Consider the following 19342-nt stretch of genomic DNA (forward strand, 5'->3'; position numbering starts at 1 on the left):
ATCAGGTAGATCATAGCGAAACCAATAAAGTAAGTCTCAAGTCAGACACGTTTCACGTGTTCTGACGAACAGGTCAGAAGTAAAATTCATAACATAATGGAACCGATCTCATCAGAAATGCAATATGTATACTACTAGCAATACTTCATTAAGAAGGACGTTAATCAATTAAAGAAGAATGAATGATGCTACAATACGTTTTTCTCTCAGAAAAAGACGAGAATTGACAATGGTTGAAGAAAAATGGTTCAAGAAAATGTTCGATTCTTTTTATGATTAAAATGATTCCTATTTATAATAAGTACACCAAAAATCATGTTTTACTTGTGTCTCTGAGGTCGATTTTTATTTTGCACTTATATCGTACAGACTAACAGCGAAAGAGTTCACTGTTAACTAGGAAACAAAGCTCTAAACACAATTTTATCTATATTAGAATCGTCCTTTAAAATTATTTAGACCTGTTTTTGAACACCCTGTATAAGTACACTGAATTGTTTTTCGATTAGAACAAAATACAGGATATCACAGCGAACCTTGCCTGAAAAACTCTTTCTTGCATCTTGGACTCCTCATCATATAGATAAATTTTTGCATCGTCACCTACAGTTGCAAATTTAGGTAAATAAGAATGATATGCTAAGCCAAGAATTTGCCTTTTCTCTCGTATTGTGTAGAGACATTGAGAGGTTGGATAGTGCCAACATTTCACACATCCATTAGCATCTGCGGTTTTTAAGCATGAAAAAGAAGAAAAAGAGAAAGAGATCGTTACTTAAAAAAAAAAATTAACATCCATTAACATACTAATCAATTGGAAACGAGTATGCAAAAGAAAGGCTTAGAACTTGTACTGACAAGTCGCAATAATAGTACGTGTGATGGGATAAGACTTGCGAACAGGTCTGTGCTTGATTGCAGTTGTTGGGCTCGGTTTCTGAAGCATTTCTGCATCACGCAATATCATCGTATCTCCTTTCGAACTCGTTCTGTATAACTTTACAGTGCCATCCGTCATGCCTGCCGCCAAAAAGTCATTGGTCTCCGTATAACATACACAAAGGACATCTTGCTCGATGTCTCTAAAAGAATATTTCTTTATCGGCCAAATCTATTAAGGCTTTAAAACATATAATTTCCCCTTACATTTAAAGGTACAGGTATTTCTAATATATGCTGAAATACAGAGTATTCTAGAATTGGTGATACAGGCGGAAATGATTCTAAATGGAAAGAATAAGTCAGATATAAATCAAGTATAAGGATAAATTAAGCTATGAAACAACTTCCATCGCTTGTAAATTGGTGACAGTAAAAAGTTCTATAGATAGACAAACTTCGTACAGGAGCAAAAATAATAATTTTACCTATGTGCAGAGACAATGTTTTAGATGAAAATATGAAGATTTAAATCAGGTAATCTTTATGTAAACGATAAACAATATTTTCTGTAAACCACAAGAATTCGAAACAGACACTTCATATTCATTTGATTTGATTACTCAAACGCAGAACGTTATAATCACCAACTTCAGCATTTGGATAAAAAATTAATCATTTTACTGCTTGGCAAATCGTATAGATTCGAAAGCCATTTCATTAAAAATGAATTGACTATTATGATTGCCTTCAAATGGGAGTCTACTTCACAAAATTTTGAAACAAGATTTAGGTGCTGATTAATTTTAAATATTATAAAAGAGCAATATGAATTTTCTACAAATAAACGATAAAAACCTTTAAATAATCCTAATATAATATACAGAGTAAAACTAATTAATATTGCTATTTGTCGAGAAAGAGAATTCACTTTAATGATCGGATTCAGGTGCAACAAAATATATATTTAAATATTATAAATGCTTAAAAAAAACATTGACTATCACAGCTACTGACGTAGAAGGACACTTGCCAGACACAGCTGCGTCTGTGTCTAACATTCAATTTACCATGTTTCTGACAAATTTAACTAATTTTTAAATACATATAATTAACAAAGGATGACTTACATGCAATTTCGTTATTTCTTATTTTTGTATCATAATTACTCAAGGTGGTTCATAAGATTTTTTTTCGAGGAACCACCACAATATAGGTATACAATTCCATACATTGTTTATGTAGACAAAAACAAAAGAAACAGTAAGAATTAATGTACCTTTGGCTACGTTTTTTCAAATTTGTATTTGCATTTCAATCACATAGCCCAATAATAAAACTGTGCTTTCATAATCTAGCACAATTTTCTAATATCAAATTTTCTTTACCCTCAACTAAACTGTTTCTGACAGAACAACTAAATAATTACATATCTAATCCAAGTTGTTACTGCAAGTCTATTTTTAGAAATACATGGATACAAGGAAATTATTGATAATCAACTGGGATTAAGATTGTAGTAAGCAAGAAGCCTCTATATACTACAAATACGTGATTATGATAGGCAAGTGCCTATAACACTACTTTGATGTGCGCATACATAATTAAAACTTAAAATCAATTGTTTTGAAAACAGAGCATGTTAAAGGCAAATTTGTCTCATAGTTTAAACTTAGTTTTCGTTTTCTGCTAGCATCATCAATTTTAGAACACTTTACATATATCAGAGGATGATAGGCAAGCTGAAATAAAGTGAGAAACATCTTCTAACAAAATATCTGATTTACTTCTGTTTTTTGGCAGTAATAAAAAAGCCGGATACAAAAATCTTTTGCATAACGATGTAGCAAATACGTCAAGTTATCATTGAGTCAAGATTTTTGACGTGGCAATAATATGGATCATACAAGCATCTAGAATTTTTAAAATTGTATCAAAACTTAACTGCAATTATTAATATAGTATATGCAGCTTATATTTTAAAACGTTATTAATGCTAGACAAAGGTAAATCGAATATTTTTCATAAACTTTTCTATTATATTTAAGCTCCCGTAGATATTTCATTGTATATCAAACTGAATTATGTTCGACAACAAATGGGAGAAAACAAAAGGATTCTATGCGATCAAATAAGTTAAAAACCCAGAGCGAAAAAAATGAATAACGTTCAAAATCCGGGTAAAAGGCAGCTGACTCAGCAATTCGTCTATCGTGGATCAGCGTTCAGTTAATCTTATTTTATCGTGTAAAAGCACATTTAAATTTTCCCTCATCTACTGTCGATCACTCTGTATAAACGTTCATAAAATTTTCACAGCACAAAAATTAATAAATTTGCTGGTTCTATTGGTCAAGTATAATATTCTACATGTATTCCAAAAATTGAATAACTCTGTTGAATAGAAACCTTAAATTACATTATAACGTAAAATAGCTTTAAAAAAATATTCTTTATACTATTATAATTGTCGACATCAAATTTATGTTTGATAAGACTTGTATTTTATAAAATTATGGATAATTTAAAATCGTCCACCCTCTACGCATTCAAGATCATTGACTTTATCTAGATAGCTCAAGGAATAATGAGGTTTGTAGGATTTATTGTTAGAGGCAAGAAATGGATAACAGTGATTATTAGTTGACAGTCACACAATAATAAGATCTTAAGGGGCTATTCAGTCACCGTTCTTAGAGCAATCTGTAGTATAAAATATTTTTTATTATTGTAGATCTGTAGCTTCGAAACATTGCATACATATTATATCGTGTTTCATGATATTGCAGTTAAGTTTCTATACAATTGTATTTATTATTATTTAAATAATTGCATGTTTCCTGCAATATAGTATTTTAAATAGCTGCCTCGATTTGTGTTGTTGTGTTCACCTAAAATAAAAAATCCAAACATGATTTTAAACTATAGATCAGTTGCTATCGGTTGAACTGAAATAAAGCAAAAACATTTTGCTGACAAAATGGCAATCGTATAAAGTAATAAACTATACAATTTTTTACTCCTTCAAGTGATCAAAAAGAAACTAATACAGATGTTATATAATTTTAGTTCACACGATAATAAAAAATCTATTTAACATATAAGCAAAATTTGCAGATTCATCAATCCGTTTTTGAGATATCATGGCAACCATTCAAAAAACGATACACTGCGGAAAACATGCAATAACTCGACCCATGTAGTACAGAAATGTCTTAAAAACGTCTCAAAGACATCCAGTAAAGTTCCAAAAATGTCCAAAAGATGTCTTTAAAACGTCTGAAGCTAGAAATCAGTGTGTCTTTAGGACGTTTTAAAGACACTTATAGGACGTCTTAAAGGTATTCAAATTACGTCTATGAGACGTTCAGAAAAAAATAGACACTTGTAAGACGTCCAAGAGCATAAGCTTTTGAGACGTCAGACATAAAATGGGCACAAAATGGATGTCTTCAAGACGTCGCGTCATGTATTATCTGAGGAGTAATAATAAAAATAATTGCATGAAAATTACACTGTGTTGTAAAACATGGTCTATGCATGTAAAAAACTTTCAAAACTTTTGGTCAACTTTTATACTAAAGAATTACAAACTTTTATACAGGATGTAAACAATGTACATGGTAATATTTTAAAGAGTGGCAGGGGAGCTCAAATGGAACACAAAATATCCGATCTGCCCCCATTCTGCCACAATAATGCCTTAAAGTTAACATACCAATATTCTAAACTAACAATCGGAGAGTTCTGTAATTTTTCGAATACATTGGGGGACAGAAATAGAGATTTAAAAATTCGAGATGTTCATAAGCAATGGATCTCGAATTTTTAAAGCTTTATTAAAATTAAATTGGAAACGATACAACAAAATTTATCAAGATTTTTTTTGCTCTATTTCTGTCTCTCAATGTATCTGAAAAATTACAGAATTTGTCTCAAAATTGTCTGATTATTAATTTAGAATATTTTCATTTGAGCTGTCCCACCATCCGTTAAAATATTACCACGTACATTGTTTACACTCGGTATAACAAATCTTGATTTTAAAAATCGCCTAAAAGTGGAAAGACACTCCAAGTGGGAATACCCTCTTAATATTACATCTGTTGAACAAGTTCTACTGACTGCGTTGATACTTTATATTTATCTAGGTTAAATGTATTTTGTTAAGGAAACTACATTATGTTCAAAGATGTATTGGAAACCTTATTATTACTTGATACCTACAGTGGCGATCATATACTTAAGAACACTTCATATTTTAACTTTGAAATTCTATATATTTCTACGTAACCCAAATAATAAAATGAACAATTTATTTTTCAGAATTTTTGACCCTAATGTACAGGTTTATAGTAGAGTTTTTATGTATTCTGAGAACATAAATATTTTTAAATTATTTTGTACAATGTATCGGTTTTGTAGCAGACAACTACTTAAGAACGCTACGACTATGCGTTGTCAGAATGAAATGTAAACAAAATTTTCTAATATCTGCTGAGCAGTGTTGACAGTTAGATAATTTGCAATAGTCTAGTGAGTAGTACAGTAATTTGAAGTAGTAATATAATGAGTGAAAGAAAGAATATTACTTCCGACCAACGACGGCTAGTGCAGCAGCTTCGAAAAGATAGAATGTCATTTCAGCAGATTTCTGTAAAACTAGAAATATCTGTCACAACTTGCTATTGAACAATGGAACACATTAAACTTCATGGAACATCAAACATTTCTCAGAAAACGAGACCCTGAAAAACTGATCAAAGAACCGATCGCAGAATTCATCGTTTATCTGAAGCGGATAGATTCAAAACTGCTGTTGTAATCCACAAGGAAATATCAGACGATTTTCATGATAAAATAAGTATTAGAACTGTTCAGCAAAGACTGAATAAGTTTGTATTATATGTACATGTTGCCAGGAAAACGCTGCTCATTTCTGAAAAAACCGTCGGGCTAGAATGGTATTCACAAAAGAACATTTGAACTGGACGTCTCAGCAATGGTTCCAAGTAATTTTTACCAACGAATTCAAAATTTAATCGATTTTTGTGGTGGTGGTGAATCGGTACTTGTATAGATGTCCATGACAGTAGAAGGAACAGGTCCTATTCACCGAATAACGGAAATCATGGACAGATACGTGTATTTAGACATTATAAAAAATTGTACTGCTTCTATTTGCAGAATGATATATGCCAGAAGAATGAATCTATCAAGCGGATAATGATCCGAAATATTCAGCAAGAGTAGTAAAGACATTTTTAAGTGACAATAATGTTCGTGTAATGAAATGACCAGCACAATCACCGAACCTCAATCCGATTGAAATGCTGTGAACTAATGGCAATAAACATGTAAAGGAGAAACCTGAAAATCTGAAAAATATTAATGAATTATATAGTGTTATACAAGAAGCCTGAAATTTGATACCTGCTGATAGATGTACTCGACTGATTGGTTCTATGCCGCGAAAGTGTACTGTAGTGATTAGAAATAAGGGTCTACTTACTAAATATTGATGTGTTATAATGACAAATCAAAGAAACTTGTGAAAATATAGATATTTCATTATGTTTTTAAGTACGTGTCCGCATAGAATCGGATATTTAAATACAAAAATATAAAAAACTTCGTAATTATAGTAAGTTAACAGAAACTATATTGTTATTTGATTATGTACATAGTTAGCTTGTAAAAAAAAATTTATTTTTGTATATTTGTATCATGTATAAACACATAATAAATAACACTTAGTTTTGTTAATTGTTCTTAAATATATGACCTCCACTGTATATTTATGATTAACAGATGAGTATAAAGAGAAGGTAAGTATCCATTTTATACTTTTCTATCATAAGAATTGAATATTAAAAAGTAGATCTCATTAAAATATAAAACCAATTCCATGATGCTTCTTTAAAAATAAAATTGCATACAACTGTCTGACGACAGTTACGTTGCCATTGATGTGTACTCGGTCACCATATGATGAACTGGCATCTGTAGTGAAAGAAGATCCAAAATCCATCGCTCTTAGCCAAGGCTCATCCAGTTACTTTTCATTAACACTACTAATAACAAAAAAACTGTCTTAGTACAATTTAATCGATTAAATTACGTAACTCATATATACAAGTTTAAAATAATGTAGAAACAAACACATTCATCTATCGTTAAAAGTAATATTTAATATAACCTACAGTTCTATATAGAATTTACTAATAAATTTTTCTTTTTACAGAAATGTACGTACCATTATGAAAAATGAAATTTTGAAAGAATTGAAGTCCGTAAATACGTATTTAATAAATTATCCTGTAATAAAATAAACATCCTAAAATATGAACTATTTAAAAAATTTTGGGGTTATAATATCTATAGAAATTAAAATGACGATCAATTTTCCGATGAAGAACTGAAAGAATTCCATTTCAAATCGCACTTTTCCTTCCTTATTCGAAACGGTATGAAACAGAAATTTTCTTTACCGACGAAGCGGCAACAATAGTTCGTCGTAAAGCCCGGCGAGTTTCTCATAGATACTGCTGCGATCGACCAATAGTGTTCAACAAGCTACGAACCAATCAGAACGCAAGTGTGCGCGGGCTCGAGGTTCGCGAGTTCGTTGGCTGTCAGTCGGTAAAGAGTCCATTGTGGGGATACGTCTGTGTATCTGGTGTGAGTAATCGTACACGATTCGCGTCTCTTGCACATTCCATTCATTTTCGAGGCGAGAGAGCAGCAGATATGAGCAAATCGAAAATCGATGTTGCGTCGCCCGCGTGAACGGTGAACGGTTTTACGCGGGTGAACCTGTCGCGTTTCATTGAGCGAAGTGTCATTAACCTCGTAAAGCTTGTCAGAAGGTCTCGGGGGTTTTGTCTCCCTGGAAATCGCGCGCAGATCCCGACACGGAGCTGTCAGACCCGCGGACTCGGATGCAGGTTGCTCGGTTGATGGGAATGTCGACGATGGCCGCGTCATCCTCGTCGTTGCGACAGTGAAGAGCTGCGTCCGCGACGATACACCGAGCGTCGTCGACGGAAACGAGTCCAGGGTGAGCCGTGTTCACTTGTCGCGAGATTTAGAGGCCACCGAGGAAAATGGCGGACCTCGAGGCGGTGCTGGCCGACGTCAGCTACCTGATGGCCATGGAGAAGAGCAAGTGTACACCGGCCGCCCGCGCTAGTAAAAAGATCATCCTACCTGATCCCAGGTACGCCCTGACTCCTAGATATATGCCATGCTGTGCAATGCTGTATCGTGCTGTGGCGTTTGCCGATCTAATCACCCTAGTAACACCTTGCCTCTAGCGATGAGAACGATGCGCTCGTAAGCAACTGACTTTTCCCCACGATGTAAACACTTGCTTGTTGCACTCATTTCAGGCTTCTTTTCAGCCCTACTTGGCAGTTGAACAAATTAGTAATCCTTCTAATTGCAGAGTCTTGTGTATCAAATCAAATTCGTTGTAATCGGCAGTTTTTAATGGGAAAAGGTATTCGTTTGATACGATGCTGATGAAATTGATGATACTGTTATAAATAGGAAAATGTATTTTAAATATTGATCGATACGTTTTATACTCCATCAATATGTTTATAGGCGATATTTATGCTACTAGTTAATCAGCTTGAAATTTTGTTTACTGTTCTGATTCGGTAGTATCACGTTATTGGTAGGGTTTTCATTGATTGTGTATTCCGAAACGATGGTTGAATTAGGCCCATCACTACGTCTCACCACGTTTCCTGCCCCTCCCTTCTACGATTTCTGCTTTTCCTTTTTCAACATGAATCCGCTGTCTAGATTCTCTCTCTCTTTCTCTCTCCGTCTGTTGCTTGACGCATGCGCCTTCGTAGCTCTTAGTTCCCTGGCTTCATCTACCTCGACAGCGCGCCATTCCAGAAAAATGTTTACAAACAATGGACTCCATGGGAATCGGAAGCATATATGAAGGAACGAAAATTTAGAATATCAATTATTTCGTTATTATGTTGAAAATTTTCAATGCTTACTTTACTTAATACGTAATTCTATGTACTAAAAATATCAAATCAAGTGTCAACAACAACCATTATTTAACGTTTCTCATGTGACAACGTTGAAAGAATTCGTTGCATTTTCATCTATAAAAATAAGAATGATGAAGATGACAGTAGTGGCGGTAATGCGTTTTTATTTTATTGGGTTTGAAGTACTATCTCTACTCGCTATAGTCTCGCGATTCGTTAGCAACAGGGTACATGTTCATATTTCTGTATCGGTATCTAATTCTGCACTTTTGAATTAAAATCATTTATAAAAAAGACCTTTTATACCTAAACTGCAAAGTTAGTGTTTTTATTTAAGTTTACTTGTTACATAACATGTAATATCAAAAAGGAAGTATTAGTCTTTTAATACAAATTCTTTTTTTAAAAGTGACTTTAATCTGAAGACACAGAAATAGGCATTGCACAGAAATATAGACAATATATTATAGAGCATACAAGATACTCTTTTGAAGTTAATTCATGTGAGAAAATAGATAGTTTAATAAGAAATTAAAAATGGCAACGATAGTGGCGAGCTTATAACGAATAAATAGCCTCATGTAACTTAGTTATAATTACAGTTACATGGCTAACCTGATGATAATTATATGTGAGAAATACGATATTTATTTCACAAATTTGATAAGATATAAAAATAAAGTACATAATCAGTCTAATTCTACTTCCCTATGATTTTAGTTCATTTTCGAAGTGTACAACCGATTTTGAAATGAAAACATATTTTTCAACAAAATATTATTTAAATACATGAAATTTAGTTTTACATTAGTAACGTGAATGCCGATTATTTCGGAACCAGATGAATGGAAAATTTTTTTGTATGCATAGACGGAAGTGGCTAGGAATGAATAATATCAATTAAAATAAACATCGGTGTATGCATAACACATGCGTATTTTTATGAACATTCTGCATCGGTCAAAGTCGGTGTCAGTGATTTGAAGCATAGTCGAACCGCTGATCGATACTTCGCATCGATTATAATGTGCCAATGTTTACACTGCCGGTGTTATTTTCGACCCGTAAAACATGAGCGTTACGAAGGTACGCCGCGAAAATAAGTCGATTGGATAGCATCAGGCTTCCCTTTTACTGGCAGTCTGCCAGCAGCCGAGCGAACACATTTCACGTGCTTACGTGACCTCTGGAAAAGACGAATCAACTTGGACAAAATATGCGGAACACTTTGTCAAAATTCTTTTTATTCATTTTGCGACAACCAACCGTCTACGTTTTTTTTTATAAGCGGCAGTTAAGAATACTTAAAGAATATTGAATTCCTATGCATTGTCAGACGTATAAGACGAAAAAATTCCTAGTTTCCATAAATAGAAAATGAAGCAGAATAATTATGCACAATGAACATTATTTATTTAAGGCAATAACAGTAATACTAATGTTACAAAAGGTTTGTCTTTTCGAGAATTATAGTAAAATGATTCGCACAGCGCACTCTGTTGTGAACACAGCTAAAGATTGAGATTTCCTAGTACATAGTGTGAACCCTATTATTAATATAATATCACGAATACAATCTTTTCCTGTTATTAACACTCAGCTGTGACTCACTAATGTTAATCTTACGCCGTACAAGAACCACAACTTTCAGATTAAAACTGATATCTGGCTTTCTAGCTTGCTTTCATTTTCTATGATTCTCGGCATTTGTGATAACAAAATTTCCCCATTTTATTTCGTATCTTAAGAACAAACGGGTGAGAAAGGACTAGCGATTAAATAGATTTTAGCGCAGGATAGTGCTAGCGAAAAATGGCTTTTTCCCTTTTTTCTATGTATACTCAGGCTATGTCTTACAGTCTTCTACCATTTTCAATAAAAGAAAAAATCGTTCACAACAGCGAAGTGAATAGAACGTTTTAAAACGCTGATATTGGTCACTCGATTCCCGCGTATCATATCCTTTTTTACGTAAACAGTTCATCAGTTATCGTACTTTAAATGTCGACGAAATTAGGGTGTGGAGAGTATTTGAGGATATACATGACAATAGGCTTTCACAATTTGCTAGAGCAACTATGTATTTCGATTTGAATGTAAGGGTGGTATATCATTCCAGTGAAAATGACATTAATAGATTTCTAATATTATTCTGTTTCAAATTCTACTAAATACCGTGTACATTGGATCACTTTTAATAATGTTAGCTTTTACTGCTTAACTTCTTAACGCTTCAATTGTGAATCACTAATACAAAAAATGAAAAATTGACATATTTTAATTTTAGTAAAACAGAGTTTTATTACAGGTGTAAAAGATGGGAATTTGTAATGAATATTATATAACAGGCTTAGTTTGTATAAAGTATTTTTATCGAATAATAAATTATTAAAAAGAAATAAGGCAAACTTCTATAAAAAAAATTATTCAAACTCATTAATAGTTTTATTAACCATAACTTACATTTATTAATTAGAAAAATTATTCTTTGAAAATGTGCGATATTTTCTTCACGGAGCAAACTTACTACTCACTTTACTTCACTGAAGTATTATATTTCCATCAAATTATGATAAATTCTTGTACTTGTTCACAAATGTTATGGTGCAAAAATAAATTAAGATATACTGCGAAAACAACAGAATACTCAATGACCGCTTATAGTTATAAGCTCTTATGCAAAAAATATTTCTTTAGGGGATATCAATACCAGAGGTGTTAAGAGGTTAATGCCTAGGTCTGTCATTTTCTCTTACGTTGCTTTGTTCTCGAGCGTCGAACGCTCGATCGCGTAGGATTCCCTGACTTAAGCAACAAAAGATAGTGATGGGGATTCTTTTCTGTCAATCTGACGGGAACGAAGACTTATCAAAGGGGCCCACTGTAACGACTGATGGACAGCTTTGTTATACAGGATGGAACGCATAAATAAGATCACTTAAAATATCTTTGATATTTATGGGTATATGAAAAAAGTGTTTACAGTAAAGTGAACTATACAAAGGAGAAACAAAATGATAAAAAGGGAATTCCTCTGAGGGTCATTTTTTAAAAGATTTCAAAGTTTTTCCATATTTTTTCTAAACTTTTATAAAAAAAAACCATAAAGGCAAATTCAACGACTATAATAATGTTCAAAAAATTTCAAATGAAACCTATGTGTTCAGAATGACAGGCATTTATTTTAATGCGTGACTACATTGTAATCTTCAATTAAAATAATATCCCCTGCTTAAATGATCGAAATAGGTAGAATGTTATTATTCTAATTTTTGAAAAGAAATACTGATGAGCATGGAATCCTCTAAATGCAATATTGATGATCCGAGCATCCACAAAAAGTACGACGCCTGGGTCTACTTGAGCTAGGGCATTGTTCGACGAGAATTAAAACATTACCTTGGAAAGAACTCCCTTTTTATCATTTTTCTGACCTCTTTCAATGGCTTAGTATGCTGTAAACCATTTTATCATGTATTTATAAGTATTGGATATGCTGGATGATCCCATTTACGTGGTTCACCCTCTATACCCTGTATATACCAGCATGTGCAGGGGCGGGATCCTTTACTTGCCAGTTCCTCATTCCACCTATTCTTTAGATTGACTAATATTATGTCTTTGTATAGTATTTAAACTTTCTTGATAATAGAGACGCTACCTTTCATGGTGGCCTGCATGGAAGTGAGAAACCTTCAAAGGGCTTGTGAACCAGCGTTTGGACAACGCTGGTGTGTGCTTTCAGGAGCCCAGAGTATGTCAACGGTTCTAATTGGTTCTGCCAAAAAACATATAAAGACAGTATAAATGCGTTTCTCTTATTAGCCGAATTGGTCACATCTATTACTGCTCTATATATCCCATGAGAAGTCCCCTGGAAAACATTGCTCCTAATGCTTTCCAAGCGACTTCTGATAGAACATAATTAGTTCTACTTGTAGCGAGCCGAACATCCCTTTTGCCCCTGAGTTCCCTCATGAGCTTCCAACAGTACATACTATAAAAATGAATGTTACAGATACTGTAATCTATAAGTTTCGGCTGTTCAGACTCGTTTCGTAAAAACCGTTCGAAAGGAGATTGACTCCTACCTCCTGAAGTCGCGCATGCGTTAACACTACCTATGTGAGTAACGTCCAAAGATCTGATAATGCTTGAACTACTTCGAAGATTCAAACATTTGCGTGGTCTGCTTCAATGCCTTGGAAATATCCTACGAAATTAGAGTATCTGAAAATATTAAGAACTCTGATCGTTTAGGAAAATTTGTTATGAGACGAAATATATAAAGGGGAGTCAATATTTATGTACCTATCTATACTAAGAAATATTTCTAGGTGCTCAGTCCTGAGGAATCATTGTGCTCGAACCCTAAATAGGGCAATCTGAAGGGGTCATATCCACCTGGAGGTCCATACATAAGAAACTTACAAGTTCGAACATTTTTTAAAGAAAGTTAACAGTGTAAATGAGCCAAATATTTTTTCACTAAAAGATACATCTCTTAGCTACATTATTCTAATATGGTGAACATTTCCTAGCCCAAATGATGTATCTGAAAGTAAAAAACCAAACGAACATTAAAAATAGATCAAACTTAGAAATCCTTGACAATCTCCGAATTTTAATTTTGCATTTTGTTACAAAATGGTGGGTGTGTAAAGTTGAAGTATACAATTTTTATGGAAAAATCTTTTTTTTTAAATATTATTATTATTATTGTAGAAGAATTGTAAACAAATATTAAAACAGTGAAATCGTCAAAAGACTTTTAAGTTTTACCTGTTTTTATTATTCATTTGCGTTTTTGCTTTCAAATGCATGGTTTGAGCTCGGGAATGTTTACCAACAAAAAGGGGTGTTTCCTGTCGATAGCAATATTTCTTAATGCAAAAGAATAATAAAGCTGAGATGTATCTTTTAGTAGAAAAACATTTACCATTATTTTCGCTGATAGTTTTTTTAATTTTCGAACTTATAATTCGAACTTTAGAAACCTGCGCAGTTCCGTATCCCTTACATACAATGTTTCATGGAGGTGTAGAGTTCCAAGTATTGAATTTACACTATAACTATAGATTTTATTTCAATACAAATAGAAAATCAACTCTAACATAATTTTTCAGCATAGTCTTCCTGCGTTTCAACCCATTTGGTTCATCATTAAAGAAGTGAGCCACGCATGCACCGCTTTCTTCATTTCTTGAAGCGAGATGAATCGACGGTCCCTTAGTGCCTTCTTAGGCAGAATCACCACTGTTGATGAAACATGGACCTATCATTAACGAGGCGGTGAATAAGTGGCAGAACATGTAACGGAAACGTCCACAGTCGCTCAGTAAGGAAAAGTTCGAAAGCCAACCATCTGCAGCAAAATTGATGCTTGCAATTCTTTGGAACTCTCATTGATCACTACTGCCTCGTATTACCTTTTCTGACTATTACCTGTTTGGTCCACTCAAAGAAGCACTAAAGGGCCGTCAGTTCACCTCAGACCAGGAAGTGAAGAAAGTGGTGCATGCATGGCTCATTGCTCAGTCGAAAGCATCTACTACCTTTTGAGGGCATAAGAAAACTTGTCCAAAAATGAACTAAATGCATTGAAAAGCAGGGGACTATGCTGGAAAATGATGATAATTCGATTTTCTATTTGTATTGAAATAAAATTTATAATACCATTACGAGTAATTATTAACTCATCCTCGTATTAGTAATAATATAGTGTATTCTTGATTAAAAGGGCACATGTCAGAAGGATATTGAAATAGAAAATTTAGAATATAGCAAATACTTATGTGTTCAAAACAACAAACCTTCTTTATGTTGTACTCGACTCTTACTGGTAATATGTCACCTTCAGTGTGATATTGTAATTTTATTGGATAGATGAACCCTGTATAATATGGTTTCGCTCTAACACTGTTAAAGGATAAAGAAAACTTAACAAAATTTTATTACATAGCAATGTTAGAAAAGAAAAAAATTATTACATATTATTTAATATTAATTTAATACGTCTGATCAATTAGCACGCTGTAGTAAACATATGGGTATCTGATAGTTTTGACATCAAAATAGTGCCACTTTCTAGTTTTTAAAACCTAATTCTATATTTTGTATTTATCGACTAGTTTGTATAACACGGCAGTTTTTAAAACCTAATTACTGTCCATTTGTACATTGATAGGCCAAGCACATCCCAGGCATAGGCCAAATTCGGAATGCTACTCTATAAAACACGAATCAATAGGATTTTTTCATTATTATATGAAGATTACTTGTACCATGTAAATCGTAGATCACTTATGCAGAGAATGTAACTCCAATGACAGAATGTAGCTTCAATCCATAAACAAATTATATGAAAAGTATTAGCGTCCGACACTGATTAATAAATGATTTCAATTATTCAGACATTCAGATTCATTTTGACACCTAAATAAGTAAAATTCTTTCAGACTACTAGGAACACTCAAGTTACTCAAACTAATCGGATTATACGAGGTACTCTCAAGTTCTCAGGCGAAACAAGATTATAATTACAACTGCGGTTAAAATCACGGTCATTGAGATGATCAAAATGTTATTTACATTTTCTGCTTATCGACATTCATAGAAGTATTTCGTTCAGAGTTACAATTTTAACCGAAAATCAGAAGCAAGTTACTGTCTCGATCGAAATTTATGAGAAAATGTAGGTCAGGGTCACAATCGCGAGTCACGACTAAAAGTGGAGTTCTTTATTTCTCTGGCCAATAACCCTCTGCACCAGGTTATATTTTATTGTTAGCCAGTGAAAGTGTACCTGATGCCCAGAATTTGCTTTTTCCTGTTCACAGGATTTATTTAGATTAGAACTGGGGATGTAGGTGCAAGAATGATACTCGGAAAAAATGTCAGTACCTATACACTGTCGACCAAAAGTATCCGAACACTTGCTTACTTTTCACAGATTGTAATTTAAATTCCAAATATGATAACGTACAATAGTTCTATTATCTATTGTGGCTACGTATAACATGTACATATAGCGTCATTTCAAGCGAAGTGTTGTTGTCGGCCATTTTCTTAAAATTTAGATTTTTTTGTATGTTTACCCTTATACGTCGACAATTGAAAACAGGTATTATTTTACCGTGATAATTTTTTTTGTATGTTACTACGTATTTGTGTCACGATGATCCCCATTTCTTGCGGCTTCGGTGGTTCGCGGAAATTAAATATCAATCTCTGTCAATCACAGACACATGAGAAAAAATACATTTGTTTCAGAAAAAAACAAACTACAATAATTCTTGTTGTATATGTATATCTACAGTTTTTGCCTAGGCGTAACTCTAATAGCTAAAAAATAAAATATCAGTGTACTCGGTATAGTTCATTACATTTTTTTTTGAAGGAATGTGAATGTAATTTATTCTTTGGTATTGTTTATTGAGTACTTATATGTAATATTACTGTCTCCCTGAAATATTAAACAAAATAAAAACTGTGCATCTAGTTCTTTTCACATTTTACTGGAGATCGTACACATAATAACAATAAATTGTTAGTTGTTTATTCAATCTATTATCTTTCCTGAACATACAGCACAGTTTTTCTAAAAAATAAATTAAGGAAACTGCGGTTATCATTTTCATTTAGAGATTTTATCTTGCTTTCTGGTATAAAAATACATCAATGTTGTATTTTCCAGAATTTCGATAATATTAAAATGAAACATCCTAGGCATACATTTCTTTCACCATAAAAAGGCAAAAGCTTCACTCTTCTCTTCTCGATCTTGATTACTTTCTATCGCTTAAATTTCGGTCATTTCAAAATTACGATTTCCAGTTTCAAATAGACGTAAAAAAAAATATAGAATAAATGTTTTTGATGGTTCGTCGAGAGAACTGAATTTTAATTTTGACCTGATATGAGTCTACAGAAGTATATACACGTATACTTAAGGAATTTACAAGCTAAGTGCAACACAGTCTAACTACTGGTTGTATCTACTCTAAATTAAAAGTTTTCTTTCAACCTCGAACTCCTCGTCGTCAGCCGCATTCAAAGGCAACTTTTTCAGAAACACAACATAATATCAAGAAATCCTATTCTATATTTTGCATTCAGTTTTCCGTGCAGAATCCCCACATCTTTGCTCGTATCACCAGTCCTGGAACATTCTACAATTGCTAGCCGTAGTTTGGAAGCAACAATAACTCGACATGATTGAGATAACAAAGAGGTTATAATATAAACAGTGCAAATCAAGTCTATAGAGAGAGAGCTTTAAGTACTAGCTTTATCAACTAAAGCTAAATAGCTTTAGTTAGCTAAGTAGCTTTAGTTGATAACACAAGTGTTCGAAACACACTAAGATTATGAAAGAAAAATACTGTATTTTGCAAATATTCGAAAGGGTATTTCAACATGTCCTGGAATTTTTAATACTTTTTGTTCCCATTCGACCATTTTGTTTTGGTTACACATAACACATTCAGTACTTGGAAATCTTTGTGAACGAACATTTGACATCTGAGAACAATAGAGTTACAAAAAATAAAGGCAAAAGGAACATTGAAAATGTGAAAAAACTGAAATTCTGCATATTTCATTGAATCTTCTCGGAAGACGATTCTACACGAATTGATTCATTTAATTCGAATTATTATTGATGAAATAGTACAATACAGAATTAAGTTCGAATTTTTATAAAGATCTAAATGTGAAACTTTACATTTTTTCTTCCTTAGTGGCTAACCTCGACTTTCTATTTTTATACTTATATGCAGTCTAGTTACCATTTAGCTACACTTTTTATAATTCTTATATCCATTAAAGTAGATGTTCCATAAGAATTGGTTATCAAATATTGAAAGTTATAATTCCTTATAATTTATAAGTTTCGAAGGTTATCCTAAGAACACTTTTTCATTGCCGAATAAGTACTAAATCCTCTACATTATATCTAGTGATTTAGAAATCTTTCATATAGTTCATTTTTGCCAATTTATGAATAATTATGATAGCTAATTCTCTCGACTTGAAAAGGAATTTAAGAGTAGTTACGTAAAACGTAATTAACATATTGAAGTAACAGTAAATGAAATCGTAATAACTGGGGTTCATAAAATGTTTTGGAAAGGCTTTTAGAAACTTAAAAAGGATTAAATTACTATATTCCGCATTTATCAAATCATGTCTAAAATATGCTTTTGCATTATTAGATACTTCATCAGGTTATATATACACAGTTAGTGGAAAAGGTTCAGCAGATGATCTTGAAATTTGATGCAAAGACACGAAATGATCTTTTCTCTACCATAATTAAGTATGTAAATGTCAGTTACACAACTTCTTGCTATTATAATGGTTTTTGAAATTCTATTGGCTATCTCTGATTTACTATTGATTCATAAATTAATCGATAAAATTCCATGAATCGCATTAAAGAAGAAAATTAATTTTTTCTAGGAAAATTGCTTAAAATATAACTAGATGGTACACCTTGGTTGGCAAAATACCCCAGAAATGAAATATGTAGAAGACATAATTATGGATAATATAAAGAATTCTTTGGTAAGATTATTAAAAATATTCTGTAAGAATGGCAGATTTTTAATGTGTAGTGTGTTATAACATAGGTCTGGATCGTACATTCTCAATTAAAATTGTGAAAAACGTTGTTTCTGTATAATTTCTTTATAAATCATCCAAATTATGTCGTATTTAGTATCATTCTCGTCGGAAAAATATAAGAATTTGATTTCTGATACTTGCATTAATATACAATCAGAAATGTAGAATGTTAATAATTTTATACTTTCAATTGCTAGGATCTAATCAGACCTTCAGCTTTTATGACTTTTATGTACTGCGTGCTAAGTTTCAGACTCTTGTTAATGTAAGTATCCAAAAATCAGCCAGCCCTTGCGATAGGGCGGATGTTTCGAATATAGATAACTATTACGATTTTGGTGCAGCGAAGTGCAGGACCACTGTATTCGAAATTAAAATGAAATATGACTGTCGAATTTTGTTGCGACCACGCGACACCATTTTGCTATGAAATGAAACAATCATACGTTCTCAATTAAATCAGTAAAGGACTATACAACTTTTTTTATTATCAAGAAATTGTGTTTCAAAAGTCTGTCCTTTTTTATTTGTAGTTTAAAAAATACTTCAAATATTTGTTTACAATATTTGTCTTAGAAATTTTGTAAAAGCTAACGTCAAATATGATCATTATTATTGTACTTTTCGTAGACAAAATGTTTATTTACACCAGAAAAATTAAATGAAGTATTATTCGCTACAATTAAACCTTGTATTTAATGACAGGAATAATTATAAAGTCTATCGAATTTAATGTATCAGATCCTTCATTGCTATTCGCTGACTTTGATAAAATTAACTAGTAAAAAAGGTTTGGTTAAAAGAAGTGTTACGCCCTT

The 19342-nt window shown here is 32.6% G+C and overlaps 2 protein-coding genes across 2 annotated transcripts in view; one reads left to right on the forward strand and one right to left on the reverse strand.

The window, feature by feature from the left end:
- Positions 1–505: 505 nt before the first annotated feature.
- LOC143185982 (uncharacterized) lies at positions 506–1018 on the reverse strand. Its single transcript, XM_076389334.1, is given in 1 exon segment — positions 506–1018. A coding segment is annotated over 1 exon segment (513 nt).
- Positions 1019–7534: 6516 nt separating this feature from the next.
- Gprk1 (G protein-coupled receptor kinase 1) overlaps positions 7535–19342 on the forward strand; it is a 38070-nt gene continuing 26262 nt past the window's right edge. The window contains exon 1 of the mRNA XM_076388929.1: positions 7535–8098. Coding sequence (XP_076245044.1) covers positions 7986–8098 — 113 coding nt within the window. The 5' untranslated portion in view covers positions 7535–7985. The remainder of the gene's footprint in view (positions 8099–19342) is intronic.

Source organism: Calliopsis andreniformis, chromosome 12 (genome assembly GCF_051401765.1).
Source record: "Calliopsis andreniformis isolate RMS-2024a chromosome 12, iyCalAndr_principal, whole genome shotgun sequence".
Taxonomy (NCBI): Eukaryota; Metazoa; Arthropoda; class Insecta; order Hymenoptera; family Andrenidae; genus Calliopsis; species Calliopsis andreniformis.